Genomic DNA, 24,145 nt, shown 5'->3' with positions numbered 1-24,145 from the left:
ATATATATATACATATATATATATATATATATATATATATATATATATATATATATATATATATATATATATATATATATATATATATATATATATATATATATATATATATATATATATATATATATATATGTGTTTGTGTGTATCACAATCCACAATACAGAGCTATTCAAATAAACTACAAAAGAGAAATGGATGTCAAATGTGATAAATCACACACATTCCTTTACCCGTTTACTTTTAACCTAAAATCTTGATATGATCTTGCCTGGGGGCTCACAATCCCTGTGTGTGAGTGAAATTTTACCTTAAATGAAGTCTGAAAGAAAGGGGAAATCATCATAAGGGGAAACACTCTCGACTTGATAACACTGGTCCCAAATCAAACGAGCCCAGAGGGGGAAATTTCCTCTTGATTGTCACCTTTGAGGAAAACGATTCACATCTGCTGACACCAAACGTACACCCTGATCAAATGCTTTATCTTTGCTTTTGGGGAAGATCGAGAGCAGGTGATGATGCTTTAAATGTATTTGAACTTCCTGACTAACACGTGGCAGATGTGTGAAGCTCCACGTTTGCTACAGAACTACAGTTTGATCAGCGTGGGCGAAATAACCAAACATTCACACATCTCCGGCACAAATCACCCAATTCAGGAGAAGCTTTAGCCGTTCAAAGGAGGGTAAATATTATCTTGACATCAGATACAGCAAACCAGGCCAGCAGCATCTGACAAACACTCCAAAGCGTGTGTTGTGTGTCGCGAGAGTGTGTGAGAGGAGGGCAGAAGGACTTGGAGAAAATAAGGGGATTGAGGGATGACTGAGGCGAGTGGGTCAAATTAAAAGATGGCAAGAGGATGGGAGGGTAGAAAGAGAAGACAAATAGAGTGCAGTAACGAGTATCAAGTGTCGGAGAAAGTGTGTAGGACAGTTATTAAGGTAATCCTCGTTAGGATGAATTTCAAAACATCTGCTGCGACCGAACAAGACCCTATTATATATGGTAACAGAAAGCGGATTCACTACTTAGACTCATCAAGTGTTCATTTAAGAAATGCTAATTACAGGATATGGAAGAAATTGAACGTTGCTTAAAGTCGGCATGAAATTAAAATATGCTCTTCTTATTTCTATGTTATATAGTAGTGCTTATTATGAACAGTGTATCAGTGCACTTCATTATTTTCCAGAAATGAATTTGCCCTCGAAATGACATTAGATCACGTTTAGTCACATGGAATGCCATCAGGGCGTGTTTTTGCTTTTGTCCAATCATCAATCTTCCTCATGTTGTTCCAAAAATCCAATCAGTTCCTGATAGGAATATGCGATATGGGCAAAAGAAACCTATCACGATATTCTAGAACAATATTGCTATTTAGATTTTAATCACGATTTTGTGTTTACAGTCTGAATCTGAAACAAATTAAAAAAAAAAACCAATTAGATCTTCATCAAAGACCTGTAACACGTCTCTAAAACAGACATAAAAAAAAAATCACCTAGTAAAGCTGTAACAAATTGTCTCAGGAACAGACCTATAGCAAAACAAATGTGTGTGTATGTGTGTGTGAGCGTGCATGCGTGCTGTCAAACTCAAGTAAGGCTCTGATGTTTTGCTTGACCAAATATCAGAAGTAGTTGCGTGTGTGTGTTCACAGATGAGTTTTGTCATGCATAGATCATAGACCTCTTTGTGATGCTGCTGTGAAATAGGCCATTCACATATCGCGTCTTTTGCACGCACAAGTACATTATTTCTAATGTCGGCGCATGAATTGTGTGCACATAGTGAGAGCGGCATGCGCGCGTATGCCAGGTGCATCCAGCAGAAAACATCTCTTTTCAGACAAATTTTAAATTGCACTTTTCAGAATGCCGCACCATGAGTCACGAAACAAGAACTGACCGATCAGCTTCATACTTTGTATGGAATATTCACATTTCGTTTACCTCAGACAAACATAAGACACCAGAATATCAAAGTGGTTTTTAATTCTCTCAATACATAAAACTTGTATCAGAACTGCAGCAATGTTTTGTTAGTTTGTCATCCTCTGAGAAAACAGTTGATGGTCTTCGAGCACCGACAAATTAGCGACCGCAAAGCACGTTGAAAACGCTGAAGGAATCAATGCGCTTAAGCTTTCCATGCAATTTTATACGCATTATATGACTGACTTACAAATGACCTGGTTCTGCCATACATCAGCCTTCCTGTATCCAAAGTACCTTAATCCCACACCACAGATGTTTACTTTTTTGGCACCAAATCCTCCTGTGCTGAACCCATCATCCCTGTATACGCAGGCTATTCAGTCTTCTGTTCTCACGCTCTGTTTAGGTGTGCTGCGCTATGATTGGTTCAAATACCATACTGCGTGAAAATCATGGCGATTTAGATATCGTGATTTTGATACGATTTCAATTAATTGCACAGCCCTAGTTCTCGATGGAGAAAATCATGCACCGTCCTACATTTTAGGCTCATTTCAGGGCCGTTTCAAATGGATGTACATCACAATCTTAACTTTCATTTAGTTTGTGACTAAGTTTGTTTATAACCTAATAAATTCACCAAATACTTATAGACTTCTCTGTACATTTCTTTCAAAATAACTTTTAAATGATATATTTACGAGCATTTTCTCAAAAACATATAAACATGACTGGAAATGTTATTAGACTGGTTAATTAACATATCGTGACAGTTTGGAAATCAAGTAGATGATATATAATTTCGAATATAATATCACTTACATTAAACTTTTACACACCTAGACAAATTGTGTAATTAAAAAAAATATTTTGCCTTGATTTTACATGGCACTTGTACCAAAGCTCTCCTGATCACAAGTGTAAACACTTAAAAGTATTAGTTTGCTCATAATGAACTATGAGGTATTAAATTGTGCAGTGAACCATGCTTAATTAAGCCTTCATTAACTGATAATGTGCTCTGTAATCATAAACTGTGTCAAAAGGAATAAAAGCTGTTGATGTTTTACTGCCTCTAGTGTTCGCTTCAGCTGATATCTGCAGCTAATTATATGTATAATTATGTTTTTGGCAAAATGCTGGTAGACATTTTTTTCCATTACTGCTCATATAAGAATCGTGTTAACTTGATTAACCTTTGGGTTTTTTTGTGAATAGAAAAAGAAAATCTTACCTGAAACTTCTTTCTGGCCACAAAGTAGTACATTCTCTGGATCACACGGATGGCTGCTCGATGAGAATCCCGCAACCTGTGTGGTCATTTGTTGTGATTAGTCTTAAGACACTTAAAGAGATTGATTTTATCTCACCAAAGATTTATAATTCTGTCATCATTTACTCTACTCATTAACCTCTACTTGATACAAATCTGTTTCTTTCTTCTGTTAATCACAAAGGAAGATATTCTAAAGAATGTTGGAGGGAAAAAGCCATTCAATTCCTTAGTATTTTATGTTCTTGCTATGGATGACAATGGGTGTTTTTCACCCACATTCTTCAGAGTATCTTGTTTTGGGTTCAACAGAAGAGAGAAATTCATAAAAGTTTAGAACCACTTGCAACTAAGTTAATAGTGATTTGTCCATTTTGATTTTAAATGGATGGTTCAATTAACACAATTAAAATTCTGTCATTTAATCTCACTCATGCTGCTTTTCCAAACATTTCTAGCATGCTTTCCCCTTGTGTAAAACAATATCATTTCTAAAATGTACTTACTCCACACACAACACACTTTCTCAAGTATCAAGTGTCACACAATCTCCAGAAAGTGTGTAGGACAGTCATTAAGGTAATCCTTTTGACATTGGCATGTATTTTTGAGCATCTGTTAGGACTAAATGAGTCCTGACACAAGGTCTCCCCATATGTGTTAAAAGACAGCCTATTCACTACTTTTACTCACAGAGGAATGCTAATCACTGAAAATGTGTGCAATTGAAAGCTGCTTAAATGGATAGTTCACCCAAAATTAAAAAAAAAAAAAACTCACTATTTACTCCCCCTCAAGTGTTTTCAAACATTTATGAGTTTATTTATTCTGCTGGACACAAAAGATGGTTTGAAGAAAGCTGAAAACCAGCACAATAGGAAAAACAATACAGTGAAAGTCAGTGTTTACAGCAGCTTTCTTCAAAATATCTTCCTTTGTGTTCAACAAGCATTAGTAAAGTATGAGTAAATGATGACGGTATTTCTACTTTTAGGTGAACTATCACTTTAAGTTTGAATTTAATCTGTTGTTATACCAAAATATTTCCTGCAATCAAAGAAAAAGTATTGAAATGCTTAAACGCCATAGTCTTTTTAAATGAATAGTTCAACTCAAAACAAAAACCTCTGTCACGTTGTTCTAAACTTTCATAGCATGTTTTATCTTAGTAAGTATCTTTACATGGACACCAATAATTTGATTTGTAATACGATTAAGACAATACTCTGACTAAAGTCATAATGGAACTAAACAGAAATGGGACTAAGACATGTGGAGTAATGAATTTAGCCGCATTATTAAGTTACAGACATGTACACACTTTAATTAAACTATTACCATCATGTAGGATTTTCACTGCATTTTGCGACAGGATATTCTATACAAACACGGCTGTTTGAAACTATTCTCTGCACCTACCGAGTCAGTGAAGGACCACAGACACCTGCATCATGAAATGCAGAGGGGTTTTTTTCTATACGGCGTATGGTATCAAATTCAATTAAACAACATTCTTCCAGCAGTTCATACTCGCATCCAATATCTCGTTTATTACGGGGGCATGCATGAAATGTTCCTGAATGAAAGTGAAAGTGCCAAACTGCAGTTAAAGTCCACAAATTAAGAATGAAACACCTGAAATTACATATAACTACGAATGAAAACATGGATAGCGTGGAGACGCAGTGACATTAATCGAATTATGTGCTATAACATGTAAAACGGGATCATGAAATGAAAATTCAAAAACCAACTCATGTAAACACCTTAATCATATTATTGTCGTATTCAGATAAGGATAATAATTCGATTACTGGTGTCCATATAAACGTAGTCAGCGTAATATAAAATCATTTGAAGAAAAGTGTTTCTTCCCCTCACAATGAAACTCATTGACGTTTCAGTAGGTCAAAAGCCTTTTTTTTCCTTCAAAATACCCTTGTTTTTACTCCACAGATAAAAAAAGAAAGTAATAAGGTTTGGAATTATATTTCTGATTAAACTCTCCCTTTAGTTCATGAGATTATCATATCATTGTAAAAGCACATGGTGAGGAAATGAGAACAACATCTTCAATGCAGATGCATATCTACAGTCATAAATAAGAAATCTGAGATTTCCATTGTACACGCCACCATTATAACTAACGGCACAATCAGCGACCTTTTCACAGTTTCAATATCATTTGCAAAACAATCCTATCAGACGCCAACAGGCCCTCAGGTGCAGCCCAGAGCCACTCCAGATGCCGTTTATGTCAGGACTTTTGCAAGTGGCCATTGAGCACAAGGGTCATGACCAGGACACAGTGTCTAAGCGAAAATACAAGGCTCGCTCTGCTTTCCAAAGCACTCAAAAACCACAGCTCTGAGATTTGGGGGTGGGGGGAAGGGATTGACTCCCAAGAGATCCAAGGTTATCTGGAGGAACAGGACATTTTCTAAAATAAAGACAAAGTATGAGACGCACACTTTCCCTTGCACGTCGGCTCCCGCGTGCCAGTCTGCGTATGTGATCACGTTAGCATGCTAAGGCTCGTGTCTGTTGCATGTCAGTCTGACAATAGATGGCATGCACTCACACAAGTTCCTTTAAAACGCATTAGCAGTAGACTGGCTGCAGGCTATCAGGCCTCATTGACTTAATGGATATGGTTAGCTGACAGTTTCTGGTTTCTCCCTGGCTGTGGGCTACAGGGAATTGAGGGATAAGGCATATGCTGTGCTCCAGGCAACTGCCAATTTACTGCTCTTTGGTGCCATACTCTAACTTCAACCAGCATCTCCCTCTTTAATGTTGCCAGTGGTTAAATCACAACCTTCGTAGCTTTGAGCATTATCATACCCACAGCAATGCAAATGTCTGTTAATTTAGCATTAAGAGAAGAGGAAAGTGGGTAATGGAAAGGACCAGATAGCAAAAAAAATCTGTTATTTTGCGTACTTGGAGTGATTTGGTTTGTGATTTATTTCCTTTCATCCATCCATTTTTCTTTGGCTTAGTCTCTATTTCAGTGGTCGCCAGAGTCCAATGAACCGCCTAACTGTTCCGGCAGTTTTATGCATGTTTTACACATGTTTTACACAGCAGATGCCCTTTAAGCCATAACCCAGTATGGAAAACACCCACATACACACTCATTCACACACATTTGTACACTACAGCCAATTTACTTTATTCAATTCACTTATACCGCATGTCTTTGAACTGGAGAAAACTCACTCGAACAAGGGGAGAACAAGCAAACTCCACACAGAAATGCCAACTGGCCCAGCCGGGACTTGAACGTCCAGCCAGGACTCGAACCAGTGACAGTTCTAACCACTAAGGCTATGTGCTGCCCCATTTCCTTTCATAAATGGTTCAATATTCGGAAGCTGCTACATTCTTAGATATTACCAAAGACCAGGGCTTGACATTAACTTTTTTGATCACCAGCGACTGTGGCTAGTAGTTTTCCAACAATACTAGCCACTCGCCATTTTCACTAGCCACATTTTTGTTGTTGGGAAAATATATTTTACATGCATAAATTTGACTTTGACATGCTAAAATTAGTTGAGTTAGATTTTGTGTAATGTCCACATGCCTCCTCATTCATGTCAAATGGGTTGTCGCATTGCAATCAGTTTTTAAGTTTCACACGGCTTCTCAGAGCTTAAAATGAATGATTTACCAAAGAAAGAAATAATTATTTCTTAGCCACAATTTTTAAAAAATGTGTCAAAACAAGCTAAATATAGCTGTGTACATACTTTTTAACTCGACAAAACTTTTCTTTAAAAAAAAGACATTTAAATATGGCTATGTAGGCTATATCTAAAATATGCACAGCAGTCTGTCCTGGCCCATTGTCCCAGATCAGCAGTTAACTACACATAAATATGTTCTTGTAAAAAATGATAATTAAACCATATTAACAAAAACACCTGTAAGCAAAAGAAAGCAGGTAAAAAACCTATCGTGTGTGATGATAATAGAAAGAACACTCACGCGCACACGGTTAGTGTTAGGCTTGTTAATAATCTGTTTAATGAATAATGAAAATAAAAGCAGTGACCGCTGCAGCTTACAAAAGGATAGTTTTTTAAAATCTTGAGCTCTTAAAAGCAGCAGGACTGTGGGTGCACGACCATCGCTTTTTGTCCAGTCTATTCCAGAGATTCTCTAGGCACGGTTGCTTCCTGCAAGTAAACGGGAGCGCACGCTTTTTGACAGTTGCACCCATCACATCACCTGTGCGCGTGAGTGATCATCCTCTCTTTCTGTATTCATCTGCCTTCTTTTGCTCGCTCGAACATAATTCGTTTTCTCGTATCTTTACTGCATGGAGAAAAATTTACTTGTATCTTTTTGCATGGAGAAAAGTGTAACAGTCAATATGGTGAATAAAGCCAGGAATACTAGTACAGAAGTACAGTAGTATTAGTACAGCCTGGTGGATACTAGTACAGGAGCCAATCATCGATCGCTATATGGCGCATAAAGCCCGCCTTTTAGTACAGGAGCCAATCATCGATCGCCATAGTCTGACGATGCTCCGGGGGAGGGGCTCGGACCAGACGAGAGTTTTTGCAGATTTTGTGTGATTTGGACCTTTAGAAATGAAACTAAAGGAACAGTTGTTGTTTAATTTAATTGGTGATTCCTAATATGAAATTCATTCATAAGCTTGGCAAGCAGATTTGGAGAATTTGATGTTTCCCTATTAAAACAGAATGCCCGAGCATACTGCCCGAGAGGAGTTTCAAAGATGGCCGCCGAGTGAAATGGCTCGCCATAAAGGAACTTTGATTTTACTTATTAGGGTAATATACACTAGTTTGGTAATTATAATGAGCATTGTTTGTTGGGGTTTATTGAAAAATGATTTTTCTTCACTCTCCAGTCAAACATTTAATTTGAATAGATTATGTAGATTAATAAAATGTTAAAACAACTATAGCAATTGTCAAATTTGAATTATTGTATGAATGGAAATGCACATATCTAATATTACATTTAAATATAACAAGTTGAATATTTTTCAAAGGGATAATTCATCCTAATTCATTTACTCTCCTTCATGTGGTTTTAAACCTTTATAAGTTTGTTCTTCTGTTGAACACAAAATAATATATTTTGAAGAATGCTGGTTGACCCATTTAATTCCAAGGTAAAACAATAAGAAATCTGTTACGATGAAAGTCAGTTGAAACAAATATTAATTTGTGTTTAACAGATTAAAGAAATGTTTTTTAGGTTTTGAGGTTATTTTTTGTGAATGATGAGTGAGGATGATGACAGAATTTATGGACTATCATTTTAATACCACTAAAAAGATGCAGTAAAAACAGTAGTATTGTCACATTAAGTCTGGACTTTTAGTTTTTTGGGCTGTGCGTGTTTTTTCCCCCAGCATACATATAGGTCTGGTATTCTGTCACATGCTGTTTGAGGAAGGAAGCAAAACAGAGAAGATCTAAATATGACTTTAAAAATACAAACTTACAAAACCAAACAAAAGCGATTCACAAGAAGAAGCAAAGTAACAGACAAACAATACCAGAACAAAGACGCAACAGAACTGAGGGCTACACAAGGCAAACTGACTAATTAATCAGGGAGAGGTGTAAAATTTAATCAAACAATTAGTAACTATGGTGATCAATGAAAACACACTGAGAAAACAATGGCAGCACACAAATGTCAGGCAAAACTGGATTTATTTTGTGATTGTAACAAATGCTTTCTGTTTAATGTAACTGTTTTTCTTTGATTTTTCCAGCAGTTATAACTTGTTGATGCTTCTCAAGAAACTTTATTAATGCTGCAAACAGTTGAGTTTCTTAATAGTGCTTCTTTCAAGATTCTTAGATGAATGTAAAGTCAAAAAGTACAGCACTTTCTCAAACAGAAATCTTTTGTTACAATGTTATTGTTTGTATTGTTATCAGCTCAGTGCATGATATAATTGAAGTAATGATTCATTTTAAAAACCAAACAAGCAACTCTTATTGACCCCAGACATTTGAATTTTTAAATGAAATTATGAAGAAAAAAGTTTATTTCCATGTCAAAATGACAGAATTTTTATGGTCCTGTGTCATTATTCACATTCATCTCAGAAGTTAACACATCATACAGATTTGGTGTAGGTATCCATGTTGTTCTGAATGTGACTGCAGTTCATATTATAGATTATACTGCAGATTTTGAACAAAAAAAATCCCTTTAAATAAGTTTGTGCCACACTGCCTGACAAAAGTCTTGTCGCTTATCCAAGAACAACAAATAATAACTTGACTTCTAGTTGATCATTTGGTATCAGAAGTGGTTTATACGAAAGGCAAAGGCCTCTAGATTACACTTATTTTACCAAAATAAAATATGATCATGCCTTGATTTTAAATATTTAATTAGGCCAGGAAGGTCTGACTTTGCTTAGACAAAAGTCTTGTCATTTAACAGAAATAATGTCCAGTATAGAATATAAAGTCATGCTGCAGTGGAAAAAGAATGAATATTGTGCATGACTCAATGAGCTTGAAGGACTGCATCCATACATCTCTGCAATGACTCAAATTACTAAAGTCATCTGGAATGGCAAAGAAAGCATTCTTGCAAGACTCCCAGAGTTCATCAAGACTCTTTGGATTCATCTTCAATGCCGCCTCCTTCATCTTACCTCAGCCGTGCTCAATAATGTTCATGTCTGGTGATTGGGCTGGCGCACGAATTCTGGAGCACCTTGACCTTTTTTGCTTTTAGGAACGTTGATGTGGAGGCTGAAGTATGAGGAGCGCTATCCTGCTGAAGAATTGCCCTCTCCTGTGATTTGTAATGTAATGGGCAGCACAAATGTCTTGATACCTCAGATTGTTGATGTTGCCATCCCCTCTGCAGATCTCTCGCACACCCTATACTGAATGTTACACCAAACCATGATTTTTCCTTCACCAAACTTGACTGATTTCTCTGAGAATCTTGTGCATGCGGATTCCAAAAAGTATTTGTGATGATTGGGATGCAGTTCAACAGATGATTCATCTGATAAATCTACCTTCTGCCACTTTTCCAAATGATCAACTACAAGTCAAGTTATTATTTGTTGCTTTTACATCTGGGATAGGCGACAAGACTTTTGTCCCTGTACATAAAATCCACATACTGCCAACTTAAGTGAAAGAATTGCTTAACTTTGTGCTTTATTTTTTATCCATCATATAAAAAATTGTGTTATAGTTGCTATTTAAATGTGACATTAGTATTACTATGTATACCTTTGGCCAAAAATCCTTGTAATTATTATTTTCTATATATACATCCAAAATGTATTCATTCATTTTCTTTTTGGCTTGGTCCCTTCATTAATCAGCCACCATTGCGGAATGAACCACCAACTTATCGGAATGAAACACCCATACACACACTTTCACACATACACTACGGCCAATTTAGTTATTCAATTCACCTATAGCTCATTTCTTTGGACTGTTGGGGGAAACTGGAGCACCCGGAGGAAACCACGCCAACAAGGGGAGAACATGCCACACAGAAATGCCAACTGACCCAGCTGGGGCTTGAACCAGGGGCCTTCTTGCTGTGAGGCGATCATGCTACCCACTGTGCCACAGTGACACCCTACATCCATAATATTCCTGTGAAAGGCTCAAGCATCCGCTGACTAAAAAATATGCTGGAATAATTGGCGGTTCATTCCGCTGTGGAGACCACTGATAAAAAGGACTATGCCGAAGGAAAATAAATGAATGAATGAAAACCAAATACACATTAATTTGTATGTATGTATGTATTATATCATCTTTACATCAAATTACAAAAAACAAATTACTGATTATGTGGGGTGTTTATAATGCAGCGTCTATGGGAGCAGTACAGTTAATGCGACATTATTCTCTCCTCTGTCTTAATTAATTTTTTCCCTTTTTTCTAAAAAGTCTTGATAACACCATCATCAAGTTATTCTTTTATTATTTCAGCAAATAGGATGGTAAAATATATATTTCTTGTATTCTCCCATTCACTGCGCTCTAAGTTTACCAACTATGACGACTTCCGGAACTGAGAAACATGGAAATGTGAAAAGTGTCCATTTGTAATCTACCCGCACTAAGAGTTCAGGAATCATACATGCCTGGTGTCTGTCATTCCAATGCAGGAGCATGGGAAGATGAGAGAGAGAGAGGTGGGGGACACAAATACATGGGAACCACCCCATCTGTCCCCGAGGCAGTGCCACTTCCTCTCTCCAGTCATGGTTACCAGCATAGCAACGCTGGTCTCATGACCTCAGCAGGGTCACCATCTGCCTCTAGCGCTGGCACAAAGCCTGGCTAATGGCGAACACTGGTGGAGACGTACGCAAAGGGAGAAAGACTCCCACTGGGACAGGGAGAAGAACGGAGAGGAAGAAAGAAGAGAGAGAGAGACAAACAGACAGAACGAGAGAGAAAGAGAAAAGGAGGCAATCATACGAGGGCTTCTTTCTGCCAAAGACAGACTGTGATTCCCTTTTCCGTTCCCAATCTTATTTTTGTTGAGTCTGTCTGGTAAACAATAGCAGCCAGATGTGAAAGGAACTGCGTACGAGGGCGGCCATTGGCTCATAACGTCTAGACAGTATTGTGCTGTATTAATATACTTACACTGGTTATTATGGAACAATACGTTACAATAACGCAACAATGTGAACGCCATAATCGACACTTCCTGCGAGAAAAGGATTAAAGGGAAAGCTCACACCCAAACATGAATATTCTGTGCTCTTTTGATCATTGTCTTAGCCGCCCTGTATGGGTTTCTTACTTGTGTGGATTATACGACATTTTTAGGAATATTTTTGATCAGATTCACTGAATTTTAAACTGATTTAAAATGAATGAAAAGCAGGAGATCCTCTCAGCTTGAGCGGGAAACTAATGGTGCTACTTATGCAAAATGTAATATTGTATGACAATCATATTTAGGTCATATCTGACTGTCAGCTGGTAAAGTTAAAGGGATGGTTTGCACAAAACTGAAAATTCTGTCATCATTTACTCACCCTTCACTTGTTCTAATCCTGTTTTTCTTTCTTTCTTCTGTTGAACACAAAGGAGGATGGTTTGAAGAAAGCTGAACACCTGTAACCATTGGCTTTCAAAGTATTTGTTTTTCTTACCATGGATGTGCGTGGTCACTGGTGTTTAGCTTTGTAAATATCTTTTGTTTTGTGTTCAACAGAATAAAAAACTCATAAAGGTTTGAAACTACTTAAGAATGATTAAATAGTGATTAAATAGTTATTTTAGTGTGAACTAACCCTTTATTATTGTAAAAGTCAAGCTGTTTACTTAGGCTAAAGCTAGGGCTAGACAGACTCTGTGCACGTTTTTTGCAATTTTTTGTGGAGAATGTTATGAAAAAAAATCTGCAGATTTATGCAGAATGATTTTGGAAGTATCATAACTAAAAACTTAATATATGATATAAAAAATAATAGCTTTTTAACTTTTCATTGAATATTTACAATGCAAATACATATAGAGCCACTTATTTGGTAAACAAAGCAAGTCTCTCATATAATCTCTCTACTAAAAGTCAGAAAATATGATTTTACATACTGTATTGTAAATAAATCATATGAACATTTTCATATTAGACAATATTATTACTAAAATTAATAAAAAAAAAATGAATGAATATACATTTACACACATTTACACAAGTAAATGAATAGACTCAATGATGGGTTAAAAATCTGCGAACTTCTGCATCAACAGATTCCGTGTGGGCCTAGCTATAAACCTTGAAATGCTCAAATGTCCATAGTTGTGTATTTGTAGCATCAGAATGGGGTAGATTTTCTTTAGAACTGACCATAATGTCAAAAAAACACAAGTAAAGCTTATAAAGGATCAATCTTCCACCTCACATTAGACATGCTCCAACTTTATCTGTTTTTAAAAACCTTTGTCTTATTTTTTAATTGTTATGTATGTGCAGTAGGACTTTATTTTAATGAGTATTGATTGTGTTTAGCACCTTGGGCAACGTTGTAAATAAATAAACTATAACTAACTAAATACTCATGCATTTTTCCCCACTGCTGTTTCGATTCACTGAATGTTATGCCAGAACAGTTTATGTTTGTTCATATTCATTATATGCCAGGGTAGATGGTAAGTTCTCTTATTTTGTTTGTTTGTGCAATTGAGTTATCCTCAATTATCAGAACAGTGATCAGACAAGTATGACAAGTTTTATTAATAAAATGAAATGTTTTCTTGCGAAATAAACCATCCATAAATAATTACCTTGATTTTAATAAACTCTAAATACTAGGGGTGTCGAAATCAATTGTTTCTTCTGTGCACCCGCGATGCAAATGTGAACAATTTGATATCGGTTCAGTAATAGATCATAACCGGTTATTCATACTGACGTCATTTATCTCATATGTAGAATACTATGGCGAGGGAGGTGAGCGTGAGTAATTAAAATGCAGAAACTCTGCACAATTCACTTCATGAGTGTTTGCTGGACAGTCTTTCACTGACACTGAAATTACAGCAGAAGCCCCCTAACACTTTCACTACCATGGAGAAAATGAAAGTAAACTCCATTTCTCTCTCTCTCTCTCTGTGCCCTCTTGGACCTGCTGGCATGACGTTTCCTCTCCTCTCTGCTTATATTGTGATACTTGCAGATCCAGACACGAGCGTGTGTCTGCAGAGCGAGTTTTCACCACCGAGTCCATCATGGATCAGCTGTGATTGCTGCGTCCATTTATCAGTGTCACTTATTGGTGAAGAGCGCCAGAGCATTAGAGCCAATCACAGCCCTTTCTGTTGAGTGCATGACCAATCATGGAGTTGTAAGAACTTGCTTAACAACGCTCAGAAAGTGAGTGGGACATTTACATGTTTATTTGCTATAAATGCACATGTAATCCTGTGCATTCAGTTTTTAAAGGTGCAGTTCATAAATCTGAGTGCTTGTATTAAAGGACAAAATTGTACTACAAATACATATAAAATGTTTTTAATGAAAAATGATGCATTTTAACACAATAACTCTTGTGCTGTGATGTAAAGATAAAATTGTACATGGAAAGCATCATTAATGCACCAAGATATTGAATTGAACTGAATCTATGAAACTATAGGAATTGAACTATAGGAATGATAATCATAACCGAACCACGAGACCAGTGTAGGTTCACACCTTACTAAATTCATTAGGTCAAATATGGATAACATAAATATGAATAAATATAAATGACACATTTTAACACAGCAGTTATATTTGTCCATATTTTGACCCAACGTTGGATTACAGCAACCCAGCATTTTGTACACTGACTCAATTAAAATTGAAAAGGGGAACTTCTATTAGGGTATCTCTACTTTAACTCAAGTACTTAATTATTCAAGTGCTTTTTCCTTCACTGAATAAAAGTTTACAATGATATCAGAATAAGGGTGACAGAATTGCATTGGCTGTACTTTAAGGGATTTGTAAAAACCTTTAAAGGTCCCGTGAAGTGCTTTTAAATAAGCATTCTTATTCGATGATTGACATAATATCAACTGAAACAGGAGAGGGCAGGACATAGAGTAAAAAACAGCCAATAGTGTTTTGTTTTATCACCACTCTGCCAGAGTGGTTGAGATCAAGCGCAAATAAAAAGCAAATGAGGAGAGTCTTGAAGGGGCGGGGCATGTCAGACACTAGAGAGCATTTGATTGGTCATGATGTGATCAGAAACTGTAGTGTGAGGTGACGTGAATAAAACCCCTGAACCATTTGGGCAGAAGTGACATGTTCATATCAGTTTTATAACTTCTAAATGCAAATTTTGAAACCGTTCAGGAGCACACTAGCTTATAGATTTCCACAAAACAAATAATATTGATACTAACATCTAAAAAAACTCTATTTTAATTTCATGGGACCTTTAAGGCACTTTAGATGTTAATAAAATGTTACGGTTGTGTACTAATTTGCCACTGGTTTCCTCAAGATTTCCCAGTTGATTTTTAAAACGGGGATTTGTTATAATAAACAAACTAAACTTGGCAATCTGTTAACATTCTGCATTACAACATGAATTACCCATTAAACATACTGAAAAAGTAAATTCAGGGCGTGAATTTTGTGTGTACTGTTGAAAGTCAAATATAATCAGCTCATGTTTAGCACTGATCTTATTACATTAATCAATTCTTATCTTAAAAACCCACGCGACAATCATTAAAGGAACTTAAAAGAGAATTAGACATCCAATATTTATAGCATCTCCAAAAATAAACCCAATTCGCACAATGTTGATGGTCAAAAACCAACACACTGTAAAGCTGCTACATATTTAAGAGATAAGCCAAATTTGCGTGCTTCTCTATGTAAATAACAAGTGATGTCGTAATGTAACAAAGGCTATCAGAAGTGCACCAAATAAAGATCAAAGGGGTGCATCATGGGACAGGAAATAAACATGCAATTAGCACCATCAACACTTGAGGCTAAAGGGTCGAAACTCCCCACCTTTAATTATATCTAGTGGGGTGGGTTTGGGCAGAGGAGGTGGTCTCAGCTCGGCCTCTACATGCAGAGTTGCACATTGACCTTCTGTGTGTGTACTAAAACTCTCTAATAGGGCAGATGAGGGAACACCTGATCCGGGGTCAGTGACTGCTCCTCAAGGCAACACGTGCAGTATCTTTGTACTGAATAGAGCTACACTGATTTGATTCTGGGGAAGGATAGCGAAGGGGGAAACAGAGGGTTTGGAAAAAGCCAAATTACTGACTTACATAGTATTAATGTGTTGATGTGAAAGATTGTGGCATTTATTTAGATTATCAGTGTGTTTTAGGTGGGAAGTGACCTGTCATTTGACCTCCCTCTAAGGGTCTCTGCTAATCTCAGTGTAATCAAATGGAGATAAACAGGAAACATAACAATCACCGGGCTTCACTCTAATCTTATCACTGAAAGGCAAACTCACACACACACACATGCACATGCACACACACCCTCAGAGGTACTATAAAAGGTGGAAAACGGAAAATGAGTTAATGGAAAATTACAGAAGTAGAGCAATAAATGATAAAATGGACGACGTTTATTTCAAAAGCTTATGTTTTATGCAGCTGATGCCCTTCCAGCTGCAAACCATCACTGGAAAACACCCATACACTCTCATTCACACACATACACTATGGCCAATTTAGCTTACCCAATTTGCCTACAGAACATGTGTTTGGACTGTGGAAACCCACGCGGGCACGGAGAGAACATGCAAACTCCACACAGAAATGGCAACTGACTCATCACTGGCTCGAACCAGCGACCTTCTTGCTGTGAGGCGACAACGCTACCCACTGAGTCACCATGCTGCCCATTACTATTATTATTGTCATTGCTATTATTATTGTTGTTGTTATTATCATTATGTAATTTATTCTATTTTTTTCAAAGTTAATTAAATGAAACTGCTAATTTATTCATATGCTTATTTATTTACATAAGAATTTAACACTTTTAATTATGGAAAGATACAGAATATAAAGTGACAGGACAGATATTTACATTGCTACAAAATGTTTTTATTTAATTTAAGATTTTGTCAAACTTTCTATTTAATTATGAGTATATGAGAATGAATTGGGCGACGCAGTGGCGCAGTAGGTAGTGATGTTGCCTCACAGCAAGAAGGCTGGGTCAGTTGGCGTTTCTGTGTAAAGTTTGCATGTTCTCCCTGCGTTCGTGTGAGTTTCCTCCGGGTGCTCCAGTTTCCCCCACAGTCCAAAGTCATGCAGTACAGGTGAATTGGGAAGGCTAAACTGTCCGTAGTGTATGAGTGTGTAAATGAGTGTGTATGGATATTTCCCAGAGATGGGTTGCGGCTGGAAGGGCATCCGCTGTGCAAAACATGTGTTGGATAAGTTGGCGGTTCATTCCTCTGTGGCGACCTCGGATTAATAAAGGGACTAACCCGAAAAGAAAATGAATGAATGAATGAGAATGATTTGCTTTGATTGCTATTTTTAATTGCCAGTTTTTGTTTTATGCAAAAAAATGCTCTAAATGACAACATTATTATTTTAAACTTGGATTTAAATGTTAAAAGTCAACAGTAGTTCATATAATTAAACAAAAATAAAGTTTAACACAATAACATCTAGAAAATTGTAAATCCACATAAACAAATGACATTAAAGAGCCCCTATAATGTATTTTTGAAAATATGCAGTGTGCAACAGCTCTGAGTGAATAATAACATCCAGCTGAGGGTTAAATCTGAAAAAGCACCTTGTTTAAAAATATAAATTTTTCAATAAAAGATTTGACTCAGAGTCGTTTAAATGATTTGTCGTTCGTCCAGATCTTTTACCTGTTCATATCGACGCTCACACAAAACAATACCAAGCATGAAGTGCTGGATCTGGTAAAACATGAACGTGCCTTTCCCTTTAAGCACTGGCAGAGTTAGAGAGCGGGTGTGTGTGGGACTGATCATGCCTAAAAATGAGTGAATATTAATGAGTGAACGTTCTGGTGATAAAAGCAATAATCTACCCTGTAACGGTGGATTCATCGACCGTTTGTTAAAGGACGGATCAGAAAAGACTATTGATGTGTGGGACTTTGTTAGAGCTTGACAGGAACTTTACAGTACACAGTTCATGGATCAGTTTCTTCCTCCATTTCACAAGTGTAAGTAACTTAAAGGCAAATAAAATGGTCACCTCTAGTTTCTCTAGCTTGCAAAATGTGTATTTAATTGTGTTCTGTTTCTAGCAATTGCTCCACGCGGCTTGTAGTGTATCTGGTTAACTCTTTATATTCACATATCCCGTCTAATAAAAAAATGCAACGCGTGCCACTTTGTTTACGGATTTAAATGCGTTCGTGAGCTCGCGATCCTCTGCTGTTTTTCATTGGCCACCGTCAGCTGTTCCTACACATGTGTAGCGGTCAAGTTTAAAATAGTTCAGCTTTTGCCACTTTGTGGATTAATACTGAATGTGTGTCACTGTTTTTACTTATGGTTAAGAATAGAGAAATATGCTGGTGTTTAACTGCATTGCTTTAATACACTCCTGCATTGGGCTCACACATACTCTCTGCGCTCTGATTACTTCAACAATGTTGATAAGCCGTGGTGGACGATTCTCTCTGTCTCGTGCTGAACGCAGTCAACCAATCACAACAGACTGGGTCATTGAACCAATCAGCGCAGATTAGCATCAAGCTAAGGAGGGGTTTGGGGATACAAATGAATCGCTGAACGAATCATATGGGAATCGTTAGGTAAAACTAGGTCAAAATAAATACATATTATAAGACAATGAAAGTGTTTTTTGATCTTGCACGCATATCAGCCTGTTGTTTGAAACCCCCAAAACTACAATATGACCTTTTATAATGCATAATAGGGGCTCTTTAAGGAATCATTTAAAGGGATAGTTCATCTTAAAATTCTGTCATCATTTACTCACTCTACTTTTTTAAAACATTTAGGAGTTTCTTTCTTCTTTTGAACACAAAATAAGTTATTTTGAAAAATATTGGACACCTGTAACCATTGACTTCCATAGTATTTGTTCTTCACACTATGGAGCTACGCTTTTTGTTTTCGCTAATCCACCAGAGGCCACTGTGTACGCTTTTCAGATCTCACATATCTCTCGCGGGTGTTATTCGTGCCTGCTGTTCTCATGTAAATCCACCAGAGGCCGCTGTTGACTGACCGACTGACTGATTGACTAACTGATCGACTGACCCACCCTCCTCCTTCCCCAAACTCAACCAATAGTGTTTTTAAAAGCACAGATTGACCGATTCATAAAGATCTGAAACAACTTGAGGAGAGAGTAATTTTCATTTTTGGGTGAACTATCCCTTTAATAACTGTTCACACACACACATACACACACACACACACACACACACACGCACACACACACACACACACACACATACACTGGTTTGAATGGTTTACAATGGGGTTATATTTGAGAAAATTCTCACAAAAGATTACACACACACACAGAGAGAGAGAGAGAGAGAGAGAGAGAGAGAGAGATTTACAGGTTCTATTTTAAGACTTTAACCACATGATATAACTTACAACTCAATCACCCGCCAGGATCATCCAGGACACTCAAACCCTCCCAAATGTTTTGTTACGTCATATGATGAATCACAAACACATGTCAATTATGCAGCGTCCCCCACTGAGGCCATGCGCACTCTTGTGACTCGTCTCAGTGAGTCAAAGGATGAAGACCTTTGTGTGGCGGTGTTGCGCCACAGGCTGCAGGATCGTGGCACTATGGCACTAAAAGGCTCACGGGGGCCCTGTGTGTCTAAGAATAGCCCCGGGGAAGAGGAGGGGAAGAGCTCTCCGATTAGCCGCGGTCTGAGAATCACAAGGTTTAGAGGGCTCTGCTGTGCCGCATACAGGACATTAGCCCAAATATCAGCTTCATCTTCTCCCTTCAGCTCAAACACCTCAATGACATTTTAATACGTCTGGCTGAGATAAGAGACACTGAGGCTGTAATGACTGACAAAAGCTTTGACCAGCAGCTGGCCGATGTGTGGAGAGGTAAAGACCTGAACAGACCTGGATAGAAACCATCTCACACACACACACACACACACTGTCGTCAACTGTGGGGGCATACTATATGTTTCCATTGTTTATACACTGAAAATTTGATTCATTAGATTTACTACATTTTGTGGTTGCAAACAATTTATAAGCGCTGAATTTAAACATAGCAAATTAATTTAGTAATGTTCAGATTAATTTGTTTGTTTAAATTCAGCCCATATAAACTTGCAACCTGTTACATAAAAATAGTTAATAATTTTTTTTCTGTACAAATTTTATTTTCAATTGCCCAACCCGACAGGTGTCAAACTCGATTCCTGGAGGGCCACAGCTCTGCACAGTTTAGTTCCAACCCTGTTAAACACACCTAATCAAACTAATTGAGTCCTTCAGGCTTGTTTGAAACCTACAGGTAGGTGTGTTGGAGCTGGGTTGAAATTAAAATGTGCAGAGCTGCGGCCCTCCAGGAACTGACTTTGATACCCTTGCCCTACTCCAACCCTATCCCTAAACCCAACAAACCCAACCCAGGAAATTGTGCATTTTTACTTTCTGACAAAAAGTCTGTATGATTTATAAGCCTTATGATTTATAAGAAAATGTGGACACTGAAACCTTCTCCATGTAATACCTGTCTTAGCAATGTCAATACAAATATCCTATCCAGATATGTTACAAAACACACACACACACACAAAACACACAAGCCAGATTTGAGGTCACCAAGCTACAGAAGGCAAAAAAAAAAAAAAAAATTTGTCAAAAACAAAATTATTCATGGCAGCATGGTGGCGAAGTGGGTAGAGCTAAAAGGTCGCTGGTTCAAGCCTCGGCTGGGTCAGTTGGCATTTCTGTGTGGAGTTTGCATGTTCTTCCAGTGTTTGCATGTGTTTCCTCTGGGTGCATCGGTTTCCCCAAACCGATGTCCAAAGACATGAGCAATAGGTGAATTGGGTAATCTGTTCATTCATTTTCCTTCGGCTTAGTCCCTTTATTCATCAGTTTACCACAGCAGAATGAACCACCAACTATTTAAGCATATGTTTTATGCAGCGGACACCCTTCCAGCTGCAATTCAGCACTGGGAAACACCCATACACACTCATTCACACACACTCATACATTACATCCAGTTTAGCTTATTCAATTCACCTAAAGCACATGTCTTTGGACTGTGGGGGAAACCGGAGCACCCGAAGGAAACCCACATCAACGTGGGGAGAACATGTAAACTCCACACAGAAACACCAACTGACCCAGCCGGGACTCAAACCACCGACTTGTGCCAACCACTGAGCCACTGTGTCGCTCGGAAAACTAAATTATAAAATGGATCATTCCGGCTCTTAATTCTGATTGGATGAGCGATGCTTGAAGCTGTTTTGAAGTAAACAAACACCTGTGACAATGTTTATGTTGATCATATGAATTCCATTGCCTGGCAACCATTTTGCTACAATCCCTACCGTTTCTGAGGAACTGGATTGTTTTGGCATGTGAATAGCATTTTTTATTAATATTCTGACATTTGATTTGCTTTGTTTTCATTTTTGGGAGCTCATTTGGCGTATATGCTCTGCATTGAGTCTAAAAATGCCCCAGCGGTAATAAATTGACTGTAAACCATAGCTTCTTGAGGTTTATTTCTTTATTTAAAATTTTGTGAAAAGGCGACACAGTGGCTCAGTGGTTAGCACTGTCGCCTCACATCAAGAAGGTCTCTGGTTCAAGTCCCGGTTGGGTCAGTTGGCATTTCTGTGTGGAGTTTGCATATTCTCCCCATGTTGGTGTGGGTTTTCTCCGGGTGCTCCACAGGCCAAACACATGTGCTATAGGTGAATTGGATAAACTAAATTAGTCATAGTGTATGTGGATGTATGGGTGTTTCCCAGTACTGGGTTGCAGCTGGAAAGGCATCTGCTGTGTAAAAAATGCTGGATAAGTTGGCGGTTTATTCCACTGTGGCGACCCCTGATGAATAAAGGGATTAAGCTGAAGAAAAATGAATGAATGAATGAAGTTTTGTGAATGAATAATTATTCACAATCAAGTTGCTGAGTAAATGAATGTGGCTGATTTGCAGCAGTGGAGTTTTGTGCACAGGTGAAGCCCAGGGTTTCATTAAAAAAAAATTTTAATGGAAAGTTATTAAAGTTTGCACAAAAAAATGCTAACTGACGAAAGATGACATCACGTGAATATTTGCACATTACTTATAATCATGTCCTATATTTGCATCGGTTTTTATTATACCTTTAATAAAGTGGTATTTATATTTCTTTTATAAATATATGCTTTCTATATCAGTTAAATTAGGTTTACTGTGTTTTGAATACATTTACAGTCCAGTCTGTTGGATGTAAAAACAAGCACAGGCAAGTTCAGAACCCGAAATGAACCAAAGCTTTGTGACTGTGAGTAACAGAAGCACAAGAGAACAATAAAGAGTCAAATCAAACTGTTTGAATTTGAAACAAAGGAGAAAAAAACTAGTCTGAGACAAGAGTACGCACATACAAAGCTGACAGTGGGGTGCCAGGGGAGCAACATATTACTGTTGAAATTTAGAAAGTTGCAGCTTCTTCAAAAACATTATATTTCAAAGTGCCTTTTTAAGAATAACATAAAAAAACCTAGCTTAAAATGTCTGAAAGATTGCTAAATCATCAGAAAGTTCTTCACACTGGTGCAAACTATACTTCGTCAGGTTGCCAAAAGTTTTAATTGTGAAATTGCTTTTAATTCTTATGTAACAGCAATAAAAAGTATTTAGTGTGTTAGTAAAATGCAAAGAGGAAGGTTGAGGTTAGTAATTCTGTATTCTATTTGCAAAATACTAAATTGATATGTTTACTAGGGATGTCCCGATCAGGATTTTTTGCCCTCGAGTTCGAGTCATTTTATTTAGGGTATTTTCCGATAGAGAAACCCAATCTGATACTTCTAGAATACATAAAAAAAAATTAAAATAGAGTGAAGAAGATCCAGGTTCCTGATCTTTTATTTAATTCACCTTATTTTAACATTCAACAACTCTTTAACAAACAGAGCACTTCTGTGAGGTAGCTTGAACAATCAAGTAATAAATAACATAAATCCTTCACTTCCGGACTTTAGTGCAACAGTAAATCTAAAAAAAATGTATGTAAAAAAAGCACCTCAACTTAAAATACCCGACAAGCAATCCCAAGTTTACATATCTCACAGTGTGCTGTGGCAATGTTGTCATCATCAACTTTATAATAGCCCCAGACCGCAGACATACTCGCGCTTAACACTTCAAGCTGTTTCCATCCTCTACTTTGCCAGCATTTAACCAATAGTGTCTCTGCAACAGAGTGATGTCATGCCACACACGTTGCTGTTTCTGTGTGAAGTCAAGAAGGAGGTGAAACTCTGCACCACCGCATAAATATAGATGTGTTAAAAATATTGACTATATATATAGTATATATAGAGTCTGAAACCATGTGATTGGGACCGATTTCCAATCACATGATTGGATCTGGACATCCCTAATGTTTAGTACGCTGTAACAAAAAGTTGACAACTTAAAACTGTAAAGCAATTGGAGCCACAGCTTTTATGAGTTGACTCAAATTTTAACCCAAGTACTGGTCTTGACTTAAGTTAAATCAACTAAAAAAAAGCAGAAAGTTGACCTACAAATTTAAGCTGAGTCAACTTATTATTATTGTAGTTCACTAACCATTCCCAAAGTTATGGAGAAATACACTGACTGAACATTCATATTCATAGAGTGAAAAAAAAGAACAAGATCTTATTTCCATTCATAGAAAAGGGTTCGTTCACCCAAAACTGAAAATTCTGTCATAGTTTCCACTATTTATTTGTTTCAAACCTGTTTGTCTTTCTTTCATTTGTTGAACACAAAGAAAGATATGTTGGAAACCGGTAACCATTGACTTCCATAGTAATAGTTTTTCCTACAACGCAATGGTTACAGGTTTTCAGCTTTCTTCACAATATTTTATTTTGTGTTCAACGGAGGAAAGAATCTCATAAAGGTTTCAAACCCCATCAGGGTGAGTAAATTAATAATAAATTAAGATGAATTTTTGGGTGAACTATCCCTTTAACGTACTGCTAAATCTGCATGAACAATAACAAAAATATATACAGTATAACAACCCCCAGACCTCACAAATGTTCAATCCCCCGGCTGCGCCCATGCACACACACACACACACATGTGCGCACAAAGACGTTCGGACACAAGATGCTCGCACACACACGCAGCAGGGGTCCCTCTGGCTTCAGCCAAGCAAAGATCTCTTTCATCCCGAGCATCAAAGCACC

At 37.3% G+C, this 24,145-nt stretch overlaps 1 protein-coding gene across 1 annotated transcript in view; it reads right to left on the bottom strand.

Annotated features, from left to right (window-relative positions):
• Positions 1 to 24,145, bottom strand: part of kcnq1.1 (potassium voltage-gated channel, KQT-like subfamily, member 1.1) — a 103,559-nt gene that overhangs the window by 9,206 nt on the left and 70,208 nt on the right. Inside the window, exon 13 of the mRNA XM_056462915.1 lies at positions 3,178 to 3,253. Within this exon, the coding sequence (XP_056318890.1) occupies positions 3,178 to 3,253 (76 nt within the window). The remainder of the gene's footprint in view (positions 1 to 3,177; positions 3,254 to 24,145) is intronic.

The sequence above is a fragment of the Danio aesculapii genome, chromosome 7 (assembly GCF_903798145.1).
Source record: "Danio aesculapii chromosome 7, fDanAes4.1, whole genome shotgun sequence".
Classification (NCBI taxonomy): domain Eukaryota; kingdom Metazoa; phylum Chordata; class Actinopteri; order Cypriniformes; family Danionidae; genus Danio; species Danio aesculapii.
This window is presented reverse-complemented; position numbering and strand designations above follow the sequence as displayed.